This window comes from Takifugu rubripes, chromosome 19 (assembly GCF_901000725.2).
Source record: "Takifugu rubripes chromosome 19, fTakRub1.2, whole genome shotgun sequence".
In the NCBI taxonomy this organism is placed as follows: Eukaryota; Metazoa; Chordata; class Actinopteri; order Tetraodontiformes; family Tetraodontidae; genus Takifugu; species Takifugu rubripes.
Window position 1 is genome coordinate 1,972,681 of NC_042303.1, and position 23,284 is coordinate 1,995,964.

Below are 23,284 nucleotides of genomic sequence, written 5' to 3' on the forward strand. Positions count from 1 at the left end.
AGTGCTAATTACTATGGTGACCTTATCAACTGAGATCAGGAATTTGAAGAAAAACTCTAAATCTCATCTCATTGACATCATATGTGGCTTAACTCTTTGAAAGCAATGTGACAATGAAATAGAAATGTCTGTATTTTTGACATGTATTTGTTTGGATTAATGTAAATATTTCACTGAAGGCAAATACAAACTGGGTGCAACCCAAGTACCTGAAAAAACACATAATACTCACAAAACAAGTCCAACCCAGAAAATCAACTGTGTTCATGATCACTCCGGATAACCAAACATGTTGGACCAGAAAAGTCCTCCTAAAAGGTGTATTCAGGCCTTACTGTAAAGATCGCATCCCATAATCCTCCAGGAGACACACCTGTAGAGGAGAGTATAAAAACTCTGGCCTGACCTGAACAGCACATCAAGCTTCAAGCAGTCTCTCCACATCTGCTACCTACAGAAGCTCCACAGCCACCTGAACCACCTTGAAGATGACTCCCTATGTCAGTCTGCTGCTGCTGCTTCTACTGGGCCTCTCTCAGGCACAACCTGTCAAAGAGGAAGGAAGCAACGCAGTGGATGAAGAGGCGCCCGTTGACATCAGCACCAGAATTCTTTCCTCAAACAATGGCAGCAAACAGATCCTGCTGGAAGGAGACTTAGTGGCACCTAAAAGCCGAAATGCCATGAAGTGTTGGTCCCAGAGCTGTCTGTGGCCAAAAGGTTCCAACGGCTTGGTAGTCATCCCCTACACCATTAGCAATGTGTATGACAACTGGGAGAGGGACACTATTGAATATGCCATGCAGTCCTTCCATAGCACCACCTGCATCCGCTTCGTGCCCAGGACCAATGAGTACGACTACATCATGGTGGAGAATGGAGACGGATGTTACTCCTCTCTGGGTAAAGAGGGGTACGGACAGGTGCTTTCTATCAACAGACAGGGCTGTGTCTACTATGGAGTCGTTCAGCACGAAATCATGCACGCTCTGGGTTTCCAACACGAGCAGACCAGGAGTGACCGCGACTACTACGTCAGGATCAATTGGGAAAACATCTACTCTGATATGGCCTTCAACTTTTACCTGCAGGACACCAACAACCTGAACACTCCATATGACTATAGCTCCATCATGCACTATGGAAGAACAGCCTTCAGTATGTATAATGGTGTGGAAACCATCACCCCAATCCCAGACCCCTATGTTCAGATTGGCCAAAGGGAAGGCATGTCCTATTGGGACATCCAGAGGGTCAATCTGCTCTATGGCTGCTGAAGACAAAGTTCTCATCCAACACAAATGAAATTATGTTTCACCTTTAATGCTACTAAACTATGACATGTTTACTATTGATCTGTTGTAGATTCTTTAGTTAAATCAATGCAAATCCTGCAGAATAAAGTTGAGTTTGAGCACATTATTTCTTCTTTTGCCTGTATTTGTACTTCTAGAAAACTTTAAATTAATGAGTCCGAAGGTAGCGAAACAGATAACATTTCCTTACAATCCCAAATGTTATTTCACTACAATCTGTGCAATTTAGAGTAATAGCAAATACGTTTTTTTTCCCTTCATCCCTTTCTAATGGCAAATAAATGCTGAAGATCCACCTACATCTTTGTTGAATCTCCTCCAGTACCATGTCTGATCTTCCTCCATCTACTCACATATAGTATTTCACTCCTTGAACCACCTGACTCTTTGAAATCTCACCTGAACTTGCTTCCGCTAGTTCTAGCAGAAGCCTGCCTTCCCTCTGTGCCCCCTTTGTCTTTGTCTTTGTCATCATCCATTCTTCTGTCACCACTGGGATGATTCTTTTATCCTTTTAGACTGCAGTGATGATCATAATTCTAAAAAATACTGACCAACTCAACCACATAAGCAAACTCAATATCACCTTCGCTCCGTCTTCATTAACTGACTCTGTAGAAGACATTGATTCCTTGTTGTCTTTTATCTTTTTCAAATTAAAAAGTGATAAAATGAACATTCTCCTCATTGGTTCAAAATCAATAGAAACCAAAACATATCATTTGTCTTTAGGTATTGACAACTTGACTGCCTTCCTCAAACTCCATGGTAAAATATTTGGGTGTCATCCTCAACAGTGCTCTTATTTTTTTTATTCCCATATCAATAACATCACCAGGTTTGAATACATCCACTGAGGTAAAATTAATTCCTTGAGACCTTCTCTCACCCCCATACCATTTCTATCCTCATTCCCAACCTTGTCACTTCTTCCCTGGGTACTGCAATCCTCTTGGTTTGGTCTCACACAGAAATCCATATATGAACATCAGCTGATTCATGATTCAGCTGCCCTCATCATCACTACTCCATCCACAACGTTAGTCCTCGCTTAGGAAATGATTAGAAAATTACTGACGCGGCATGATGCTGAAAGATTACTCCATGCATTCGTTACTTCCAGGCTGAACTAGTGGAATTAAATATTATCAAGATGTCCAAACGATTCTTTGAGAAGCCTCCAGCTGATCCAAAATGCTGCAGCCACAGTTCTGACAAGTTTTTACAGAAGAGATCACATTACTCCTGTACTGGATTCTCTTCATTGGCTGCCTAATAAATCTGCAATAATTTAAAAAAAAATTATTTTGACCTACAAGGTCCTCAGAGGCCTAGCTCCATCCAACCTGGAGGAGCTAGTGACACCTTACCAGCCCAAAAGACCGCTCTGCTCTCAGAATGCTGGTCTACTTGTGGTCCCCAGAGTCTCTAGAGATAGAATGGGGGGCCGAGCATTTAGCTACCAGGCCCCACTGCTATGAAACCAGTTCCCTGTCCAGGTACGCGAGGCTGACTCCATCGCTACTTTTAGGATTGGACTTAAAACCTTCCTCTTTGATAAAGCTTATTGTTACTAATTCTGTAGTTCAAGTTATTATTATAGTCAGACTAATTATCATATTTAGAGGGTTGTCTAAGTATTAGGTTAATGTCTTAGCTATGCTGCTTGAGGTCGTAGCTGCCGGGGTCCAGAAACGTGATCACCTGACAGGCCTCTGTCACCCTGCTCGGTCATAGTTGCCTCTCCTCTCCTCTCCTCTCCTCTCCTCTCCTCTCCTCTCCTCTCCTCTCCTCTCCTCTCCTCTCCTCTCCTCTCCTCTCCTCTCCTCTTCCTCCTTTTCTCTCCTCTCCTCTCCTTTCCTCTCTCTGGATCTATTTACAGGTATCAACAACTTCATAGCTGTGTGCTGACCTGCTGACCTCTGACCCCTCTGACGTACGCAAATCCTATACCAGAGGTTTGCTATAATTAATGCATTTGAATGATCTCTGCCTATTCTCTCCTCTACCTGTCCTCCCCCCTTATCTTCCTCCTCTGCCCACCCCCCCTTCAGCAGGAGGATCCTCCCCCCAAAATGTGCCTGGTCCTGCTCAAGGTTTCTTCCACTTAAAGGGGAGTTTTTCCTTGCCACTGTTGTTTGTTGGAGGTCAGGCCCTGGGTTTCTGGAAAGCACCTAGAAACAATATTGATTGTAACAGATGCTCAATAAATAAAGATTGATTGATTGATTGATTGATTGATTGATTGATTGGTTGATTGATTGATTGATTGATTGATTTGTGGCCATCAACAACCTCAAACCTCCTTATCTTTCTGATATATTTTATGTTGCCACTCCCTCTCACACACTCAGATATCCTGTCTCCATCCACTGGGCTGTCCCCTCTGCCCGTCTCTTCACAATGGAGAAGAGAGCATTCAGCTGCTCTTCTTCTCCACTCTGGACCTCATTGCATTTGTGGTTCATAAACATCATCTGATTCCCTCTCTTCAAATATAATTTCACCATTTTTTGCTAAATATGGCCTTCTCTCTGATATAATAATTGTGTTGTGTAATTTTAATTTTTCATTGGGTTGAATTTTTTTTATTTCTCAATTATTTAATTGTGCATTTTGACCTCATTGCATTTGTTGTTTAGGGTCCTTGAGTGGGTCCAGAATGATGCCTGTAGAAAAAGTGCATTATTATAGGTTACATGTACTTCCATCTGTTGATGTTCAGGATAGAAGTAAAATGTTACTTGGGTAATTGAAATTGAGTTAATGTATGAGATCTGCTGGAAACAAATAAAAGATTCAAAATCCTGAAAAGATAAAAAAAACGATTCTGACAAGGTTTACACAGCCAACTATTGAAACATCTTATTTTTTATGCTGAAGTGTTGCTTATTCTAAATAAGGACACTTAAATCCTTAGATTTAACATGTTAGTGCTAATTACTATGGTGATCTTATCAACTGAGATCAGCAATTTGAAGAAAAACTCTAAATCTCATCTCATTGACATCATATGTGGCTTAACTCTTTGAAAGCAATGTGACAATAAGGTAGAAATGTCTGTATTTTTGACATTTATTTGTTTGGATTAATGTAAATATTTCACTGAAGGCAAATAAAAACTGGGTGCAACCCAAGTACCTGAAAAAACACATAATGCTCACAAAACATGTCCAACCCAGAAAACCAACTGTGTTCATGATCACTACGGATAACCAAACACGTTGGACCAGAAAAGTCCTCCTAAAAGGTGTATTCAGGCCTTACTGTAGAGATCGCATCCCATAATCCTCCAGGAGACACACCTGTAGAGGAGAGTATAAAAACTCTGGCCTGACCTGAACAGCACATCAAGCTTCAAGCAGTCTCTCGACATCTGCTACCTACAGAAGCTCCACAGCCACCTGAACCACCTTGAAGATGACTCCCTATGTCAGTCTGCTGCTGCTGCTTCTACTGGGCCTCTCTCAGGCACAACCTGTCAAAGAGGAAGGAAGCAACGCAGTGGATGAAGAGGCGCCCGTTGACATCAGCACCAGAATTCTTTCCTCTAACAATGGCAGCAAACAGATCCTGCTGGAAGGAGACTTAGTGGCACCTAAAAGCCGAAATGCCATGAAGTGTTGGTCCCAGAGCTGTCTGTGGCCAAAAGGTTCCAACGGCTTGGTGGTCATCCCCTACACCATTAGCAATGTGTATGCCGACTGGGAGAGGGACACTATTGAATATGCCATGCAGTCCTTCCACAGCACCACCTGCATCCGCTTCGTGCCCAGGACCAATGAGTACGACTACATCATGGTGGAGAATGGAGACGGATGTTACTCCTCTCTGGGTAAAGAGGGGTACGGACAGGTGCTTTCTATCAACAGACAGGGCTGTGTCTACTATGGAGTCGTTCAGCACGAAATCATGCACGCTCTGGGTTTCCAACACGAGCAGACCAGAAGTGACCGCGACTACTACGTCAGGATCAATTGGGAAAACATCTACTCTGATATGGCCTACAACTTTTACCTGCAGGACACCAACAACCTGAACACTCCATATGACTATAGCTCCATCATGCACTATGGAAGAACAGCCTTCAGTATGTATAATGGTGTGGAAACCATCACCCCAATCCCAGACCCCTATGTTCAGATTGGCCAAAGGGAAGGCATGTCCTATTGGGACATCCAGAGGGTCAATCTGCTCTATGGCTGCTGAAGACAAAGTTCTCATCCAACACAAATGAAATTATGTTTCACCTTTAATGCTACTAAACTATGACATGTTTACTATTGATCTGTTGTAGATTCTTTAGTTAAATCAATGCAAATCCTGCAGAATAAAGTTGAGTTTGAGCACATTATTTCTTCTTTTGCCTGTATTTGTACTTCTAGAAAACTTTAAATTAATGAGTCCGAAGGTAGCGAAACAGATAACATTTTCTTACAATCCCAAATGTTATTTCACTACAATCTGTGCAATTTAGAGTAATAGCAAATACGTTTTTTTTCCCTTCATCCCTTTCTAATGGCAAATAAATGCTGAAGATCCACCTACATCTTTGTTGAATCTCCTCCAGTACCATGTCTGATCTTCCTCCATCTACTCACATATAGTATTTCACTCCTTGAACCACCTGACTCTTTGAAATCTCACCTGAACTTGCTTCCGCTAGTTCTAGCAGAAGCCTGCCTTCCCTCTGTGCCCCCTTTGTCTTTGTCTTTGTCATCATCCATTCTTCTGTCACCACTGGGATGATTCTTTATCCTTTTAGACTGCAGTGATGATCATAATTCTAAAAAATACTGACCAACTCAACCACATAAGCAAACTCAATATCACCTTCGCTCCGTCTTCATTAACTGACTCTGTAGAAGACATTGATTCCTTGTTGTCTTTTATCTTTTTCAAATTAAAAAGTGATAAAATGAACATTCTCCTCATTGGTTCAAAATCAATACAAACCAAAACATATCATTTGTCTTTAGGTATTGACAACTTGACTGCCTTCCTCAAACTCCATGGTAAAATATTTGGGTGTCATCCTCAACAGTGCTCTTATTTTTTTTATTCCCATATCAATAACATCACCAGGTTTGAATACATCCACTGAGGTAAAATTAATTCCTTGAGACCTTCTCTCACCCCCATACCATTTCTATCCTCATTCCCAACCTTGTCACTTCTTCCCTGGGTACTGCAATCCTCTTGGTTTGGTCTCACACAGAAATCCATATATGAACATCAGCTGATTCATAATTCAGCTGCCCTCATCATCACTACTCCATCCACAACGTTAGTCCTCGCTTAGGAAATGATTAGAAAATTACTGACGCGGCATGATGCTGAAAGATTACTCCATGCATTCGTTACTTCCAGGCTGAACTAGTGGAATTCAATATTATCAAGATGTCCAAACGATTCTTTGAGAAGCCTCCAGCTGATCCAAAATGCTGCAGCCACAGTTCTGACAAGTTTTTACAGAAGAGATCACATTACTCCTGTACTGGATTCTCTTCATTGGCTGCCTAATAAATCTGCAATAATTTAAAAAAAAATTATTTTGACCTACAAGGTCCTCAGAGGCCTAGCTCCATCCAACCTGGAGGAGCTAGTGACACCTTACCAGCCCAAAAGACCGCTCTGCTCTCAGAATGCTGGTCTACTTGTGGTCCCCAGAGTCTCTAGAGATAGAATGGGGGGCCGAGCATTTAGCTACCAGGCCCCACTGCTATGAAACCAGTTCCCTGTCCAGGTACGCGAGGCTGACTCCATCGCTACTTTTAGGATTGGACTTAAAACCTTCCTCTTTGATAAAGCTTATTGTTACTAATTCTGTAGTTCAAGTTATTATTATAGTCAGACTAATTATCATATTTAGAGGGTTGTCTAAGTATTAGGTTAATGTCTTAGCTATGCTGCTTGAGGTCGTAGCTGCCGGGGTCCAGAAACGTGATCACCTGACAGGCCTCTGTCACCCTGCTCGGTCATAGTTGCCTCTCCTCTCCTCTCCTCTCCTCTCCTCTCCTCTCCTCTCCTCTCCTCTCCTCTTCCTCCTTTTCTCTCCTCTCCTCTCCTTTCCTCTCTCTGGATCTATTTACAGGTATCAACAACTTCATAGCTGTGTGCTGACCTGCTGACCTCTGACCCCTCTGACGTACGCAAATCCTATACCAGAGGTTTGCTATAATTAATGCATTTGAATGATCTCTGCCTATTCTCTCCTCTACCTGTCCTCCCCCCTTATCTTCCTCCTCTGCCCACCCCCCCTTCAGCAGGAGGATCCTCCCCCCAAAATGTGCCTGGTCCTGCTCAAGGTTTCTTCCACTTAAAGGGGAGTTTTTCCTTGCCACTGTTGTTTGTTGGAGGTCAGGCCCTGGGTTTCTGGAAAGCACCTAGAAACAATATTGATTGTAACAGATGCTCAATAAATAAAGATTGATTGATTGATTGATTGATTGATTGATTGATTGATTGGTTGATTGATTGATTGATTGATTGATTTGTGGCCATCAACAACCTCAAACCTCCTTATCTTTCTGATATATTTTATGTTGCCACTCCCTCTCACACACTCAGATATCCTGTCTCCATCCACTGGGCTGTCCCCTCTGCCCGTCTCTTCACAATGGAGAAGAGAGCATTCAGCTGCTCTTCTTCTCCACTCTGGACCTCATTGCATTTGTGGTTCATAAACATCATCTGATTCCCTCTCTTCAAATATAATTTCACCATTTTTTGCTAAATATGGCCTTCTCTCTGATATAATAATTGTGTTGTGTAATTTTAATTTTTCATTGGGTTGAATTTTTTTTATTTCTCAATTATTTAATTGTGCATTTTGACCTCATTGCATTTGTTGTTTAGGGTCCTTGAGTGGGTCCAGAATGATGCCTGTAGAAAAAGTGCATTATTATAGGTTACATATACTTCCATCTGTTAATGTTCAGGATAGAAGTAAAATGTTACTTGGGTAATTGAAATTGAGTTAATGTATGAGATCTGCTGGAAACAAATAAAAGATTCAAAATCCTGAAAAGATAAAAAAAACGATTCTGACAAGGTTTACACAGCCAACTATTGAAACATCTTATTTTTTATGCTGAAGTGTTGCTTATTCTAAATAAGGACACTTAAATCCTTAGATTTAACATGTTAGTGCTAATTACTATGGTGATCTTATCAACTGAGATCAGCAATTTGAAGAAAAACTCTAAATCTCATCTCATTGACATCATATGTGGCTTAACTCTTTGAAAGCAATGTGACAATAAGGTAGAAATGTCTGTATTTTTGACATTTATTTGTTTGGATTAATGTAAATATTTCACTGAAGGCAAATAAAAACTGGGTGCAACCCAAGTACCTGAAAAAAGACATAATGCTCACAAAACATGTCCAACCCAGAAAACCAACTGTGTTCATGATCACTACGGATAACCAAACACGTTGGACCAGAAAAGTCCTCCTAAAAGGTGTATTCAGGCCTTACTGTAGAGATCGCATCCCATAATCCTCCAGGAGACACACCTGTAGAGGAGAGTATAAAAACTCTGGCCTGACCTGAACAGCACATCAAGCTTCAAGCAGTCTCTCGACATCTGCTACCTACAGAAGCTCCACAGCCACCTGAACCACCTTGAAGATGACTCCCTATGTCAGTCTGCTGCTGCTGCTTCTACTGGGCCTCTCTCAGGCACAACCTGTCAAAGAGGAAGGAAGCAACGCAGTGGATGAAGAGGCGCCCGTTGACATCAGCACCAGAATTCTTTCCTCTAACAATGGCAGCAAACAGATCCTGCTGGAAGGAGACTTAGTGGCACCTAAAAGCCGAAATGCCATGAAGTGTTGGTCCCAGAGCTGTCTGTGGCCAAAAGGTTCCAACGGCTTGGTGGTCATCCCCTACACCATTAGCAATGTGTATGCCGACTGGGAGAGGGACACTATTGAATATGCCATGCAGTCCTTCCACAGCACCACCTGCATCCGCTTCGTGCCCAGGACCAATGAGTACGACTACATCATGGTGGAGAATGGAGACGGATGTTACTCCTCTCTGGGTAAAGAGGGGTACGGACAGGTGCTTTCTATCAACAGACAGGGCTGTGTCTACTATGGAGTCGTTCAGCACGAAATCATGCACGCTCTGGGTTTCCAACACGAGCAGACCAGAAGTGACCGCGACTACTACGTCAGGATCAATTGGGAAAACATCTACTCTGATATGGCCTACAACTTTTACCTGCAGGACACCAACAACCTGAACACTCCATATGACTATAGCTCCATCATGCACTATGGAAGAACAGCCTTCAGTATGTATAATGGTGTGGAAACCATCACCCCAATCCCAGACCCCTATGTTCAGATTGGCCAAAGGGAAGGCATGTCCTATTGGGACATCCAGAGGGTCAATCTGCTCTATGGCTGCTGAAGACAAAGTTCTCATCCAACACAAATGAAATTATGTTTCACCTTTAATGCTACTAAACTATGACATGTTTACTATTGATCTGTTGTAGATTCTTTAGTTAAATCAATGCAAATCCTGCAGAATAAAGTTGAGTTTGAGCACATTATTTCTTCTTTTGCCTGTATTTGTACTTCTAGAAAACTTTAAATTAATGAGTCCGAAGGTAGCGAAACAGATAACATTTCCTTACAATCCCAAATGTTATTTCACTACAATCTGTGCAATTTAGAGTAATAGCAAATACGTTTCTTTTCCCTTCATCCCTTTCTAATGGCAAATAAATGCTGAAGATCCACCTACATCTTTGTTGAATCTCCTCCAGTACCATGTCTGATCTTCCTCCATCTACTCACATATAGTATTTCACTCCTTGAACCACCTGACTCTTTGAAATCTCACCTGAACTTGCTTCCGCTAGTTCTAGCAGAAGCCTGCCTTCCCTCTGTGCCCCCTTTGTCTTTGTCTTTGTCATCATCCATTCTTCTGTCACCACTGGGATGATTCTTTTATGCTTTTAGACTGCAGTGATGATCATAATTCTAAAAAATACTGACCAACTCAACCACATAAGCAAACTCAATATCACCTTCCCTCGTCATCATTAACTGACTCTGTAGAAGACATTGATTCCTTGTTGTCTTTTATCTTTTTCAAATTAAAAAGTGATAAAATGAACATTCTCCTCATTGGTTCAAAATCAATAGAAACCAAAACATATCATTTGTCTTTAGGTATTGACAACTTGACTGCCTTCCTCAAACTCCATGGGTAAAAATTTGGGTGTCATCCTCAACAGTGCTCTTATTTTTTTATTCCCATATCAATAACATCACCAGGTTTGAATACATCCACTCAGGTAAAATTAATTCCTTGAGCCCTTCTCTCACCCCCATACCATTTCTATCCTCATTCCCAACCTTGTCACTTCTTCCCTGGGTACTGCAATCCTCTTGGTTTGGTCTCACACAGAAATCCATATATGAACAGCTGCTCTCACCATCACTACTCAATCCACAACGTTAGTCCTCGCTTAGGAAATGATTAGGAAATTACTGACGCGGCATGATGCTGAAAGATTACTCCATGCATTTGTTACTTCCAGATTGAACTACTGGAATTCAATATTATCAGGATGTCCAAACAATTCTTTGAGAAGCCTCCACCTGATCCAAAATGCTGCAGCTAGAGTTCTGACAGGTATTGACAAAAGAGATCACATAACTCCTGTACTGGATTCTCTTCATTGGCTGCCTAATAAAACTGCAATATTTTTAAAATCCTTCTTCTGACCTACAAGGTCCTCAGAGGCCTAGCTCCATCCAACCTGGAGGAGCTAGTGACACTTTATCATCCAAATAGACCGCTCTGCTCTCAGAATGCTGGTTTACTTGTGGTCCCCAGAGTCTCTAGAGGTAGAATGGGGGGGCCGAACATTCAGCTACCAGGCCCCCCTGTTGTGGAACCAGCTCCCTGTCCAGGTACGTCAGGCTGACCCTATCTTTACTATCAGATTAGACTTCAGACCGTCCTCTTTGAGAAAGGTGATAGTCAGTAATTATGTAGTTCAAGTTATTGTTCTAGTCAGACTAATTATCATATTTAGCGGGTAATTATTAGATTAACGTCTTAGCTATGCTGCTTGAGGTCGAGTCTGCCGGGGTCCAGAAACATGATCACCTGACAGGCCTCTGTCGCCCCAATGGTTCATGGCTGCCTCTCCTCTCCTCTCCTCTCCTCTCCTCTCCTCTCCTCTCCTCTCCTCTCCTCTCCTCTCCTCTCCTCTCCTCTCCTCTCCTCTCCTCTCCTCTCTTCTCTTTGGATCTATGTACAGCAGTAGGGATGGAAAACCTGAAAAGATGAAAAAAAGGTCTTCTGACAAGGTCTACACAGCCAACTATTGAAACATCTTATTTTTATGCTGAAGTGTTGCTTATTTTAAATCAGGACACTTAAATCCTTAGCTTTAACATGTTAGTGCTAATTACTATGGTGACCTTATCAACTGAGATCAGGAATTTGAAGAAAAACTCTAAATCTCATCTCATTGACATCATATGTGGCTTAACTCTTTGAAAGCAATGTGACAATGAAATAGAAATGTCTGTATTTTTGACATGTATTTGTTTGGATTAATGTAAATATTTCACTGAAGGCAAATACAAACTGGGTGCAACCCAAGTACCTGAAAAAACACATAATACTCACAAAACAAGTCCAACCCAGAAAATCAACTGTGTTCATGATCACTCCGGATAACCAAACATGTTGGACCAGAAAAGTCCTCCTAAAAGGTGTATTCAGGCCTTACTGTAAAGATCGCATCCCATAATCCTCCAGGAGACACACCTGTAGAGGAGAGTATAAAAACTCTGGCCTGACCTGAACAGCACATCAAGCTTCAAGCAGTCTCTCCACATCTGCTACCTACAGAAGCTCCACAGCCACCTGAACCACCTTGAAGATGACTCCCTATGTCAGTCTGCTGCTGCTGCTTCTACTGGGCCTCTCTCAGGCACAACCTGTCAAAGAGGAAGGAAGCAACGCAGTGGATGAAGAGGCGCCCGTTGACATCAGCACCAGAATTCTTTCCTCAAACAATGGCAGCAAACAGATCCTGCTGGAAGGAGACTTAGTGGCACCTAAAAGCCGAAATGCCATGAAGTGTTGGTCCCAGAGCTGTCTGTGGCCAAAAGGTTCCAACGGCTTGGTAGTCATCCCCTACACCATTAGCAATGTGTATGACAACTGGGAGAGGGACACTATTGAATATGCCATGCAGTCCTTCCATAGCACCACCTGCATCCGCTTCGTGCCCAGGACCAATGAGTACGACTACATCATGGTGGAGAATGGAGACGGATGTTACTCCTCTCTGGGTAAAGAGGGGTACGGACAGGTGCTTTCTATCAACAGACAGGGCTGTGTCTACTATGGAGTCGTTCAGCACGAAATCATGCACGCTCTGGGTTTCCAACACGAGCAGACCAGGAGTGACCGCGACTACTACGTCAGGATCAATTGGGAAAACATCTACTCTGATATGGCCTACAACTTTTACCTGCAGGACACCAACAACCTGAACACTCCATATGACTATAGCTCCATCATGCACTATGGAAGAACAGCCTTCAGTATGTATAATGGTGTGGAAACCATCACCCCAATCCCAGACCCCTATGTTCAGATTGGCCAAAGGGAAGGCATGTCCTATTGGGACATCCAGAGGGTCAATCTGCTCTATGGCTGCTGAAGACAAAGTTCTCATCCAACACAAATGAAATTATGTTTCACCTTTAATGCTACTAAACTATGACATGTTTACTATTGATCTGTTGTAGATTCTTTAGTTAAATCAATGCAAATCCTGCAGAATAAAGTTGAGTTTGAGCACATTATTTCTTCTTTTGCCTGTATTTGTACTTCTAGAAAACTTTAAATTAATGAGTCCGAAGGTAGCGAAACAGATAACATTTCCTTACAATCCCAAATGTTATTTCACTACAATCTGTGCAATTTAGAGTAATAGCAAATACGTTTCTTTTCCCTTCATCCCTTTCTAATGGCAAATAAATGCTGAAGATCCACCTACATCTTTGTTGAATCTCCTCCAGTACCATGTCTGATCTTCCTCCATCTACTCACATATAGTATTTCACTCCTTGAACCACCTGACTCTTTGAAATCTCACCTGAACTTGCTTCCGCTAGTTCTAGCAGAAGCCTGCCTTCCCTCTGTGCCCCCTTTGTCTTTGTCTTTGTCATCATCCATTCTTCTGTCACCACTGGGATGATTCTTTTATGCTTTTAGACTGCAGTGATGATCATAATTCTAAAAAATACTGACCAACTCAACCACATAAGCAAACTCAATATCACCTTCCCTCGTCATCATTAACTGACTCTGTAGAAGACATTGATTCCTTGTTGTCTTTTATCTTTTTCAAATTAAAAAGTGATAAAATGAACATTCTCCTCATTGGTTCAAAATCAATACAAACCAAAACATATCATTTGTCTTTAGGTGTTGACAACTTGACTGCCTTCCTCAAACTCCATGGGTAAAAATTTGGGTGTCATCCTCAACAGTGCTCTTATTTTTTTATTCCCATATCAATAACATCACCAGGTTTGAATACATCCACTCAGGTAAAATTAATTCCTTGAGCCCTTCTCTCACCCCCATACCATTTCTATCCTCATTCCCAACCTTGTCACTTCTTCCCTGGGTACTGCAATCCTCTTGGTTTGGTCTCACACAGAAATCCATATATGAACAGCTGCTCTCACCATCACTACTCAATCCACAACGTTAGTCCTCGCTTAGGAAATGATTAGGAAATTACTGACGCGGCATGATGCTGAAAGATTACTCCATGCATTTGTTACTTCCAGATTGAACTACTGGAATTCAATATTATCAGGATGTCCAAACAATTCTTTGAGAAGCCTCCACCTGATCCAAAATGCTGCAGCTAGAGTTCTGACAGGTATTGACAAAAGAGATCACATAACTCCTGTACTGGATTCTCTTCATTGGCTGCCTAATAAAACTGCAATATTTTTAAAATCCTTCTTCTGACCTACAAGGTCCTCAGAGGCCTAGCTCCATCCAACCTGGAGGAGCTAGTGACACTTTATCATCCAAATAGACCGCTCTGCTCTCAGAATGCTGGTTTACTTGTGGTCCCCAGAGTCTCTAGAGGTAGAATGGGGGGGCCGAACATTCAGCTACCAGGCCCCCCTGTTGTGGAACCAGCTCCCTGTCCAGGTACGTCAGGCTGACCCTATCTTTACTATCAGATTAGACTTCAGACCGTCCTCTTTGAGAAAGGTGATAGTCAGTAATTATGTAGTTCAAGTTACTGTTCTAGTCAGACTAATTATCATATTTAGCGGGTAATTATTAGATTAACGTCTTAGCTATGCTGCTTGAGGTCGAGTCTGCCGGGGTCCAGAAACATGATCACCTGACAGGCCTCTGTCACCCCAATGGTTCATGGCTGCCTCGCCTCTCCTCTCCTCTCCTCTCCTCTCCTCTCCTCTCCTCTCCTCTCCTCTCCTCTCCTCTCCTCTCCTCTCCTCTCCTCTCCTCTCCTCTCTTCTCTTTGGATCTATGTACAGCAGTAGGGATGGAAAACCTGAAAAGATGAAAAAAAGGTCTTCTGACAAGGTCTACACAGCCAACTATTGAAACATCTTATTTTTTATGCTGAAGTGTTGCTTATTTTAAATCAGGACACTTAAATCCTTAGCTTTAACATGTTAGTGCTAATTACTATGGTGACCTTATCAACTGAGATCAGGAATTTGAAGAAAAACTCTAAATCTCATCTCATTGACATCATATGTGGCTTAACTCTTTGAAAGCAATGTGACAATGAAATAGAAATGTCTGTATTTTTGACATGTATTTGTTTGGATTAATGTAAATATTTCACTGAAGGCAAATACAAACTGGGTGCAACCCAAGTACCTGAAAAAACACATAATACTCACAAAACAAGTCCAACCCAGAAAATCAACTGTGTTCATGATCACTCCGGATAACCAAACATGTTGGACCAGAAAAGTCCTCCTAAAAGGTGTATTCAGGCCTTACTGTAAAGATCGCATCCCATAATCCTCCAGGAGACACACCTGTAGAGGAGAGTATAAAAACTCTGGCCTGACCTGAACAGCACATCAAGCTTCAAGCAGTCTCTCCACATCTGCTACCTACAGAAGCTCCACAGCCACCTGAACCACCTTGAAGATGACTCCCTATGTCAGTCTGCTGCTGCTGCTTCTACTGGGCCTCTCTCAGGCACAACCTGTCAAAGAGGAAGGAAGCAACGCAGTGGATGAAGAGGCGCCCGTTGACATCAGCACCAGAATTCTTTCCTCAAACAATGGCAGCAAACAGATCCTGCTGGAAGGAGACTTAGTGGCACCTAAAAGCCGAAATGCCATGAAGTGTTGGTCCCAGAGCTGTCTGTGGCCAAAAGGTTCCAACGGCTTGGTAGTCATCCCCTACACCATTAGCAATGTGTATGACAACTGGGAGAGGGACACTATTGAATATGCCATGCAGTCCTTCCATAGCACCACCTGCATCCGCTTCGTGCCCAGGACCAATGAGTACGACTACATCATGGTGGAGAATGGAGACGGATGTTACTCCTCTCTGGGTAAAGAGGGGTACGGACAGGTGCTTTCTATCAACAGACAGGGCTGTGTCTACTATGGAGTCGTTCAGCACGAAATCATGCACGCTCTGGGTTTCCAACACGAGCAGACCAGGAGTGACCGCGACTACTACGTCAGGATCAATTGGGAAAACATCTACTCTGATATGGCCTACAACTTTTACCTGCAGGACACCAACAACCTGAACACTCCATATGACTATAGCTCCATCATGCACTATGGAAGAACAGCCTTCAGTATGTATAATGGTGTGGAAACCATCACCCCAATCCCAGACCCCTATGTTCAGATTGGCCAAAGGGAAGGCATGTCCTATTGGGACATCCAGAGGGTCAATCTGCTCTATGGCTGCTGAAGACAAAGTTCTCATCCAACACAAATGAAATTATGTTTCACCTTTAATGCTACTAAACTATGACATGTTTACTATTGATCTGTTGTAGATTCTTTAGTTAAATCAATGCAAATCCTGCAGAATAAAGTTGAGTTTGAGCACATTATTTCTTCTTTTGCCTGTATTTGTACTTCTAGAAAACTTTAAATTAATGAGTCCGAAGGTAGCGAAACAGATAACATTTCCTTACAATCCCAAATGTTATTTCACTACAATCTGTGCAATTTAGAGTAATAGCAAATACGTTTCTTTTCCCTTCATCCCTTTCTAATGGCAAATAAATGCTGAAGATCCACCTACATCTTTGTTGAATCTCCTCCAGTACCATGTCTGATCTTCCTCCATCTACTCACATATAGTATTTCACTCCTTGAACCACCTGACTCTTTGAAATCTCACCTGAACTTGCTTCCGCTAGTTCTAGCAGAAGCCTGCCTTCCCTCTGTGCCCCCTTTGTCTTTGTCTTTGTCATCATCCATTCTTCTGTCACCACTGGGATGATTCTTTTATGCTTTTAGACTGCAGTGATGATCATAATTCTAAAAAATACTGACCAACTCAACCACATAAGCAAACTCAATATCACCTTCCCTCGTCATCATTAACTGACTCTGTAGAAGACATTGATTCCTTGTTGTCTTTTATCTTTTTCAAATTAAAAAGTGATAAAATGAACATTCTCCTCATTGGTTCAAAATCAATACAAACCAAAACATATCATTTGTCTTTAGGTGTTGACAACTTGACTGCCTTCCTCAAACTCCATGGGTAAAAATTTGGGTGTCATCCTCAACAGTGCTCTTATTTTTTTATTCCCATATCAATAACATCACCAGGTTTGAATACATCCACTCAGGTAAAATTAATTCCTTGAGCCCTTCTCTCACCCCCATACCATTTCTATCCTCATTCCCAACCTTGTCACTTCTTCCCTGGGTACTGCAATCCTCTTGGTTTGGTCTCACACAGAAATCCATATATGAACAGCTGCTCTCACCATCACTACTCAATCCACAACGTTAGTCCTCGCTTAGGAAATGATTAGGAAATTACTGACGCGGCATGATGCTGAAAGATTACTCCATGCATTTGTTACTTCCAGATTGAACTACTGGAATTCAATATTATCAGGATGTCCAAACAATTCTTTGAGAAGCCTCCACCTGATCCAAAATGCTGCAGCTAGAGTTCTGACAGGTATTGACAAAAGAGATCACATAACTCCTGTACTGGATTCTCTTCATTGGCTGCCTAATAAAACTGCAATATTTTTAAAATCCTTCTTCTGACCTACAAGGTCCTCAGAGGCCTAGCTCCATCCAACCTGGAGGAGCTAGTGACACTTTATCATCCAAATAGACCGCTCTGCTCTCAGAATGCTGGTTTACTTGTGGTCCCCAGAGTCTCTAGAGGTAGAATGGGGGGGCCGAACATTCAGCTACCAGGCCCCCCTGTTGTGGAACCAGCTCCCTGTCCAGGTACGTCAGGCTGACCCTATCTTTACTATCAGATTAGACTTCAGACCGTCCTCTTTGAGAAAGGTGATAGTCAGTAATTATGTAGTTCAAGTTATTGTTCTAGTCAGACTAATTATCATATTTAGCGGGTAATTATTAGATTAACGTCTTAGCTATGCTGCTTGAGGTCGAGTCTGCCGGGGTCCAGAAACATGATCACCTGACAGGCCTCTGTCACCCCAATGGTTCATGGCTGCCTCGCCTCTCCTCTCCTCTCCTCTCCTCTCCTCTCCTCTCCTCTCCTCTCCTCTCCTCTCCTCTCCTCTCCTCTCCTCTCCTCTCTTCTCTTCTCTTTGGATCTATGTACAGCAGTAGGGATGGAAAACCTGAAAAGATGAAAAAAAGGTCTTCTGACAAGGTCTACACAGCCAACTATTGAAACATCTTATTTTTTATGCTGAAGTGTTGCTTATTCTAAATCAGGACACTTAAATCCTTAGCTTTAACATGTTAGTGCTAATTACTATGGTGACCTTATCAACTGAGATCAGGAATTTGAAGAAAAACTCTAAATCTCATCTCATTGACATCATATGTGGCTTAACTCTTTGAAAGCAATGTGACAATGAAATAGAAATGTCTGTATTTTTGACATGTATTTGTTTGGATTAATGTAAATATTTCACTGAAGGCAAATACAAACTGGGTGCAACCCAAGTACCTGAAAAAACACATAATACTCACAAAACAAGTCCAACCCAGAAAATCAACTGTGTTGATGATCACTCCGGATAACCAAACATGTTGGACCAGAAAAGTCCTCCTAAAAGGTGTATTCAGGCCTTACTGTAAAGATCGCATCCCATAATCCTCCAGGAGACACACCTGTAGAGGAGAGTATAAAAACTCTGGCCTGACCTGAACAGCACATCAAGCTTCAAGCAGTCTCTCCACATCTGCTACCTACAGAAGCTCCACAGCCACCTGAACCACCTTGAAGATGACTCCCTATGTCAGTCTGCTGCTGCTGCTTCTACTGGGCCTCTCTCAGGCACAACCTGTCAAAGAGGAAGGAAGCAACGCAGTGGATGAAGAGGCGCCCGTTGACATCAGCACCAGAATTCTTTCCTCTAACAATGGCAGCAAACAGATCCTGCTGGAAGGAGACTTAGTGGCACCTAAAAGCCGAAATGCCATGAAGTGTTGGTCCCAGAGCTGTCTGTGGCCAAAAGGTTCCAACGGCTTGGTAGTCATCCCCTACACCATTAGCAATGTGTATGACAACTGGGAGAGGGACACTATTGAATATGCCATGCAGTCCTTCCATAGCACCACCTGCATCCGCTTCGTGCCCAGGACCAATGAGTACGACTACATCATGGTGGAGAATGGAGACGGATGTTACTCCTCTCTGGGTAAAGAGGGGTACGGACAGGTGCTTTCTATCAACAGACAGGGCTGTGTCTACTATGGAGTCGTTCAGCACGAAATCATGCACGCTCTGGGTTTCCAACACGAGCAGACCAGGAGTGACCGCGACTACTACGTCAGGATCAATTGGGAAAACATCTACTCTGATATGGCCTTCAACTTTTACCTGCAGGACACCAACAACCTGAACACTCCATATGACTATAGCTCCATCATGCACTATGGAAGAACAGCCTTCAGTATGTATAATGGTGTGGAAACCATCACCCCAATCCCAGACCCCTATGTTCAGATTGGCCAAAGGGAAGGCATGTCCTATTGGGACATCCAGAGGGTCAATCTGCTCTATGGCTGCTGAAGACAAAGTTCTCATCCAACACAAATGAAATTATGTTTCACCTTTAATGCTACTAAACTATGACATGTTTACTATTGATCTGTTGTAGATTCTTTAGTTAAATCAATGCAAATCCTGCAGAATAAAGTTGAGTTTGAGCACATTATTTCTTCTTTTGCCTGTATTTGTACTTCTAGAAAACTTTAAATTAATGAGTCCGAAGGTAGCGAAACAGATAACATTTTCTTACAATCCCAAATGTTATTTCACTACAATCTGTGCAATTTAGAGTAATAGCAAATACGTTTTTTTTCCCTTCATCCCTTTCTAATGGCAAATAAATGCTGAAGATCCACCTACATCTTTGTTGAATCTCCTCCAGTACCATGTCTGATCTTCCTCCATCTACTCACATATAGTATTTCACTCCTTGAACCACCTGACTCTTTGAAATCTCACCTGAACTTGCTTCCGCTAGTTCTAGCAGAAGCCTGCCTTCCCTCTGTGCCCCCTTTGTCTTTGTCTTTGTCATCATCCATTCTTCTGTCACCACTGGGATGATTCTTTTATCCTTTTAGACTGCAGTGATGATCATAATTCTAAAAAATACTGACCAACTCAACCACATAAGCAAACTCAATATCACCTTCGCTCCGTCTTCATTAACTGACTCTGTAGAAGACATTGATTCCTTGTTGTCTTTTATCTTTTTCAAATTAAAAAGTGATAAAATGAACATTCTCCTCATTGGTTCAAAATCAATAGAAACCAAAACATATCATTTGTCTTTAGGTATTGACAACTTGACTGCCTTCCTCAAACTCCATGGTAAAAAATTTGGGTGTCATCCTCAACAGTGCTCTTATTTTTTTTATTCCCATATCAATAACATCACCAGGTTTGAATACATCCACTGAGGTAAAATTAATTCCTTGAGACCTTCTCTCACCCCCATACCATTTCTATCCTCATTCCCAACCTTGTCACTTCTTCCCTGGGTACTGCAATCCTCTTGGTTTGGTCTCACACAGAAATCCATATATGAACAGCTGCTCTCACCATCACTACTCAATCCACAACGTTAGTCCTCGCTTAGGAAATGATTAGGAAATTACTGACGTGGCATGATGCTGAAAGATTACTCCATGCATTTGTTACTTCCAGATTGAACTACTGGAATTCAATATTATCAGGATGTCCAAACAATTCTTTGAGAAGCCTCCACCTGATCCAAAATGCTGCAGCTAGAGTTCTGACAGGTATTGACAAAAGAGATCACATAACTCCTGTACTGGATTCTCTTCATTGGCTGCCTAATAAAACTGCAATATTTTTAAAATCCTTCTTCTGACCTACAAGGTCCTCAGAGGCCTAGCTCCATCCAACCTGGAGGAGCTAGTGACACTTTATCATCCAAATAGACCGCTCTGCTCTCAGAATGCTGGTTTACTTGTGGTCCCCAGAGTCTCTAGAGGTAGAATGGGGGGGCCGAACATTCAGCTACCAGGCCCCCCTGTTGTGGAACCAGCTCCCTGTCCAGGTACGTCAGGCTGACCCTATCTTTACTATCAGATTAGACTTCAGACCGTCCTCTTTGAGAAAGGTGATAGTCAGTAATTATGTAGTTCAAGTTATTGTTCTAGTCAGACTAATTATCATATTTAGCGGGTAATTATTAGATTAACGTCTTAGCTATGCTGCTTGAGGTCGAGTCTGCCGGGGTCCAGAAACATGATCACCTGACAGGCCTCTGTCACCCCAATGGTTCATGGCTGCCTCTCCTCTCCTCTCCTCTCCTCTCCTCTCCTCTCCTCTCCTCTCCTCTCCTCTCCTCTCCTCTCCTCTCCTCTCTTCTCTTTGGATCTATGTACAGCAGTAGGGATGGAAAACCTGAAAAGATGAAAAAAAGGTCTTTTGACAAGGTCTACACAGCCAACTATTGAAACATCTTATTTTTTATGCTGAAGTGTTGCTTATTCTAAATCAGGACACTTAAATCCTTAGCTTTAACATGTTAGTGCTAATTACTATGGTGACCTTATCAACTGAGATCAGGAATTTGAAGAAAAACTCTAAATCTCATCTCATTGACATCATATGTGGCTTAACTCTTTGAAAGCAATGTGACAATGAAATAGAAATGTCTGTATTTTTGACATTTATTTGTTTGGATTAATGTAAATATTTCACTGAAGGCAAATAAAAACTGGGTGCAACCCAAGTACCTGAAAAAACACATAATGCTCACAAAACATGTCCAACCCAGAAAACCAACTGTGTTGATGATCACTCCGGATAACCAAACATGTTGGAATAGAAAAGTCCTCCTAAAAGGTGTACTCAGGCCTTACTGTAAAGATCGCATCCCATAATCCTCCAGGAGACACACCTGTAGAGGAGAGTATAAAAACTCTGGCCTGACCTGAACAGCACATCAAGCTTCAAGCAGTCTCTCCACATCTGCTACCTACAGAAGCTCCACAGCCACCTGAACCACCTTGAAGATGACTCCCTATGTCAGTCTGCTGCTGCTGCTTCTACTGGGCCTCTCTCAGGCACAACCTGTCAAAGAGGAAGGAAGCAACGCAGTGGATGAAGAGGCGCCCGTTGACATCAGCACCAGAATTCTTTCCTCTAACAATGGCAGCAAACAGATCCTGCTGGAAGGAGACTTAGTGGCACCTAAAAGCTGAAATGCCATGAAGTGTTGGTCCCAGAGCTGTCTGTGGCCAAAAAGCTCCAACGGCTTGGTGGTCATCCCCTACACCATTAGCAATGTGTATGACGACTGGGAGAGGCAGATTATTGAAAATGCCATACAGTCCTTCCACAGCACCACCTGCATCCGCTTCGTGCCCAGGACCAATGAGTACGACTACATCATGGTGGAGAATGGAGACGGATGTTACTCCTCTCTGGGTAAAGAGGGGTACGGACAGGTGCTTTCTATCAACAGACAGGGCTGTGTCTACTATGGAGTCGTTCAGCACGAAATCATGCACGCTCTGGGTTTCCAACACGAGCAGACCAGAAGTGACCGCAACTACTACGTCAGGATCAATTGGGAAAACATCTACTCCGATATGGCCTTCAACTTTTACCTGCAGGACACCAACAACCTGAACATTCCATATGACTATGGCTCCATCATGCACTATGGAAGAACAGCCTTCACTATGTATAATGGTTTGGAAACCATCACCCCAATCCCAGACCCCTATGTTCAGATTGGCCAAAGGGACGGCATGTCCTATTGGGACATCCAGAGGGTCAATCTGCTCTATGGCTGCTGAAGACAAAGTTCTCATCCAACACAAATGAAATTATGTTTCACCTTTAATGCTACTAAACTATGACATGTTTACTATTGATCTGTTGTAGATTCTTTAGTTAAATCAATGCAAATCCTGCAGAATAAAGTTGAGTTTGAGCACATTCTTTCTTCTTTTGCCTGTATTTGTACTTCTAGAAAACTTTAAATTAATGAGTATGAAGGTAGTGAAACGGATAACATTTTCTTACAATCCCAAATGCTATTCCACTACAATCTGTGCAATTTAGAGTAATAGCAAATACATTTTTTCCCTTCATCCCTTTCTAATGGCAAATAAATGCTGAAGATCCACCTACATCTTTGTTGAATCTCCTCCAGTACCATGTCTGATCTTCCTCCATCTACTCACATATAGTATTTCACTCC

General features: G+C 42.3%; 6 protein-coding genes and 1 pseudogene across 6 annotated transcripts; all 7 read left to right on the forward strand.

Moving 5' to 3' along the window:
- The first annotated feature begins 391 nt into the window (after positions 1-391).
- On the forward strand, positions 392-1,422 carry LOC115246835 (high choriolytic enzyme 1-like). The gene has a single exon (XM_029826492.1). It carries the CDS (start codon positions 489-491, stop codon positions 1,275-1,277), a length of 789 nt encoding a protein of 262 aa, XP_029682352.1. The 5' UTR covers positions 392-488; the 3' UTR covers positions 1,278-1,422.
- Positions 1,423-4,649: 3,227 nt separating this feature from the next.
- LOC101079794 (high choriolytic enzyme 1-like) lies at positions 4,650-5,670 on the forward strand. The gene has a single exon (XM_003979059.3). It carries the CDS (start codon positions 4,737-4,739, stop codon positions 5,523-5,525), a length of 789 nt encoding a protein of 262 aa, XP_003979108.2. The 5' UTR covers positions 4,650-4,736; the 3' UTR covers positions 5,526-5,670.
- A 3,195-nt stretch (positions 5,671-8,865) lies between these two features.
- On the forward strand, positions 8,866-9,886 carry LOC115247011 (high choriolytic enzyme 1-like). Its single transcript, XM_029827400.1, has one exon. The coding sequence runs from the start codon at positions 8,953-8,955 to the stop codon at positions 9,739-9,741; it is 789 nt and encodes a 262-aa protein (XP_029683260.1). The 5' UTR covers positions 8,866-8,952; the 3' UTR covers positions 9,742-9,886.
- Positions 9,887-12,144: 2,258 nt separating this feature from the next.
- Positions 12,145-13,175, forward strand: LOC115247009 (high choriolytic enzyme 1-like). The gene has a single exon (XM_029827393.1). It carries the CDS (start codon positions 12,242-12,244, stop codon positions 13,028-13,030), a length of 789 nt encoding a protein of 262 aa, XP_029683253.1. The 5' UTR covers positions 12,145-12,241; the 3' UTR covers positions 13,031-13,175.
- A 2,259-nt stretch (positions 13,176-15,434) lies between these two features.
- Positions 15,435-16,465, forward strand: LOC115247010 (high choriolytic enzyme 1-like). Its single transcript, XM_029827395.1, has one exon. The coding sequence runs from the start codon at positions 15,532-15,534 to the stop codon at positions 16,318-16,320; it is 789 nt and encodes a 262-aa protein (XP_029683255.1). The 5' UTR covers positions 15,435-15,531; the 3' UTR covers positions 16,321-16,465.
- A 2,254-nt stretch (positions 16,466-18,719) lies between these two features.
- Positions 18,720-19,750, forward strand: LOC115247008 (high choriolytic enzyme 1-like). The gene has a single exon (XM_029827384.1). It carries the CDS (start codon positions 18,817-18,819, stop codon positions 19,603-19,605), a length of 789 nt encoding a protein of 262 aa, XP_029683244.1. The 5' UTR covers positions 18,720-18,816; the 3' UTR covers positions 19,606-19,750.
- Positions 19,751-21,986: 2,236 nt separating this feature from the next.
- Positions 21,987-23,020, forward strand: LOC115246979 (high choriolytic enzyme 1-like; annotated as a pseudogene).
- The last annotated feature ends 264 nt before the right edge of the window (positions 23,021-23,284 follow it).

Bases quoted from the DNA above. Each gene is read 5' to 3' on its own strand.
- LOC115246835 (XM_029826492.1), top strand. From the start codon at position 489: ATGACTCCCTATGTCAGTCTGCTGCTGCTGCTTCTACTGGGCCTCTCT.
- LOC101079794 (XM_003979059.3), top strand. From the start codon at position 4,737: ATGACTCCCTATGTCAGTCTGCTGCTGCTGCTTCTACTGGGCCTCTCT.
- LOC115247011 (XM_029827400.1), top strand. From the start codon at position 8,953: ATGACTCCCTATGTCAGTCTGCTGCTGCTGCTTCTACTGGGCCTCTCT.
- LOC115247009 (XM_029827393.1), top strand. From the start codon at position 12,242: ATGACTCCCTATGTCAGTCTGCTGCTGCTGCTTCTACTGGGCCTCTCT.
- LOC115247010 (XM_029827395.1), top strand. From the start codon at position 15,532: ATGACTCCCTATGTCAGTCTGCTGCTGCTGCTTCTACTGGGCCTCTCT.
- LOC115247008 (XM_029827384.1), top strand. From the start codon at position 18,817: ATGACTCCCTATGTCAGTCTGCTGCTGCTGCTTCTACTGGGCCTCTCT.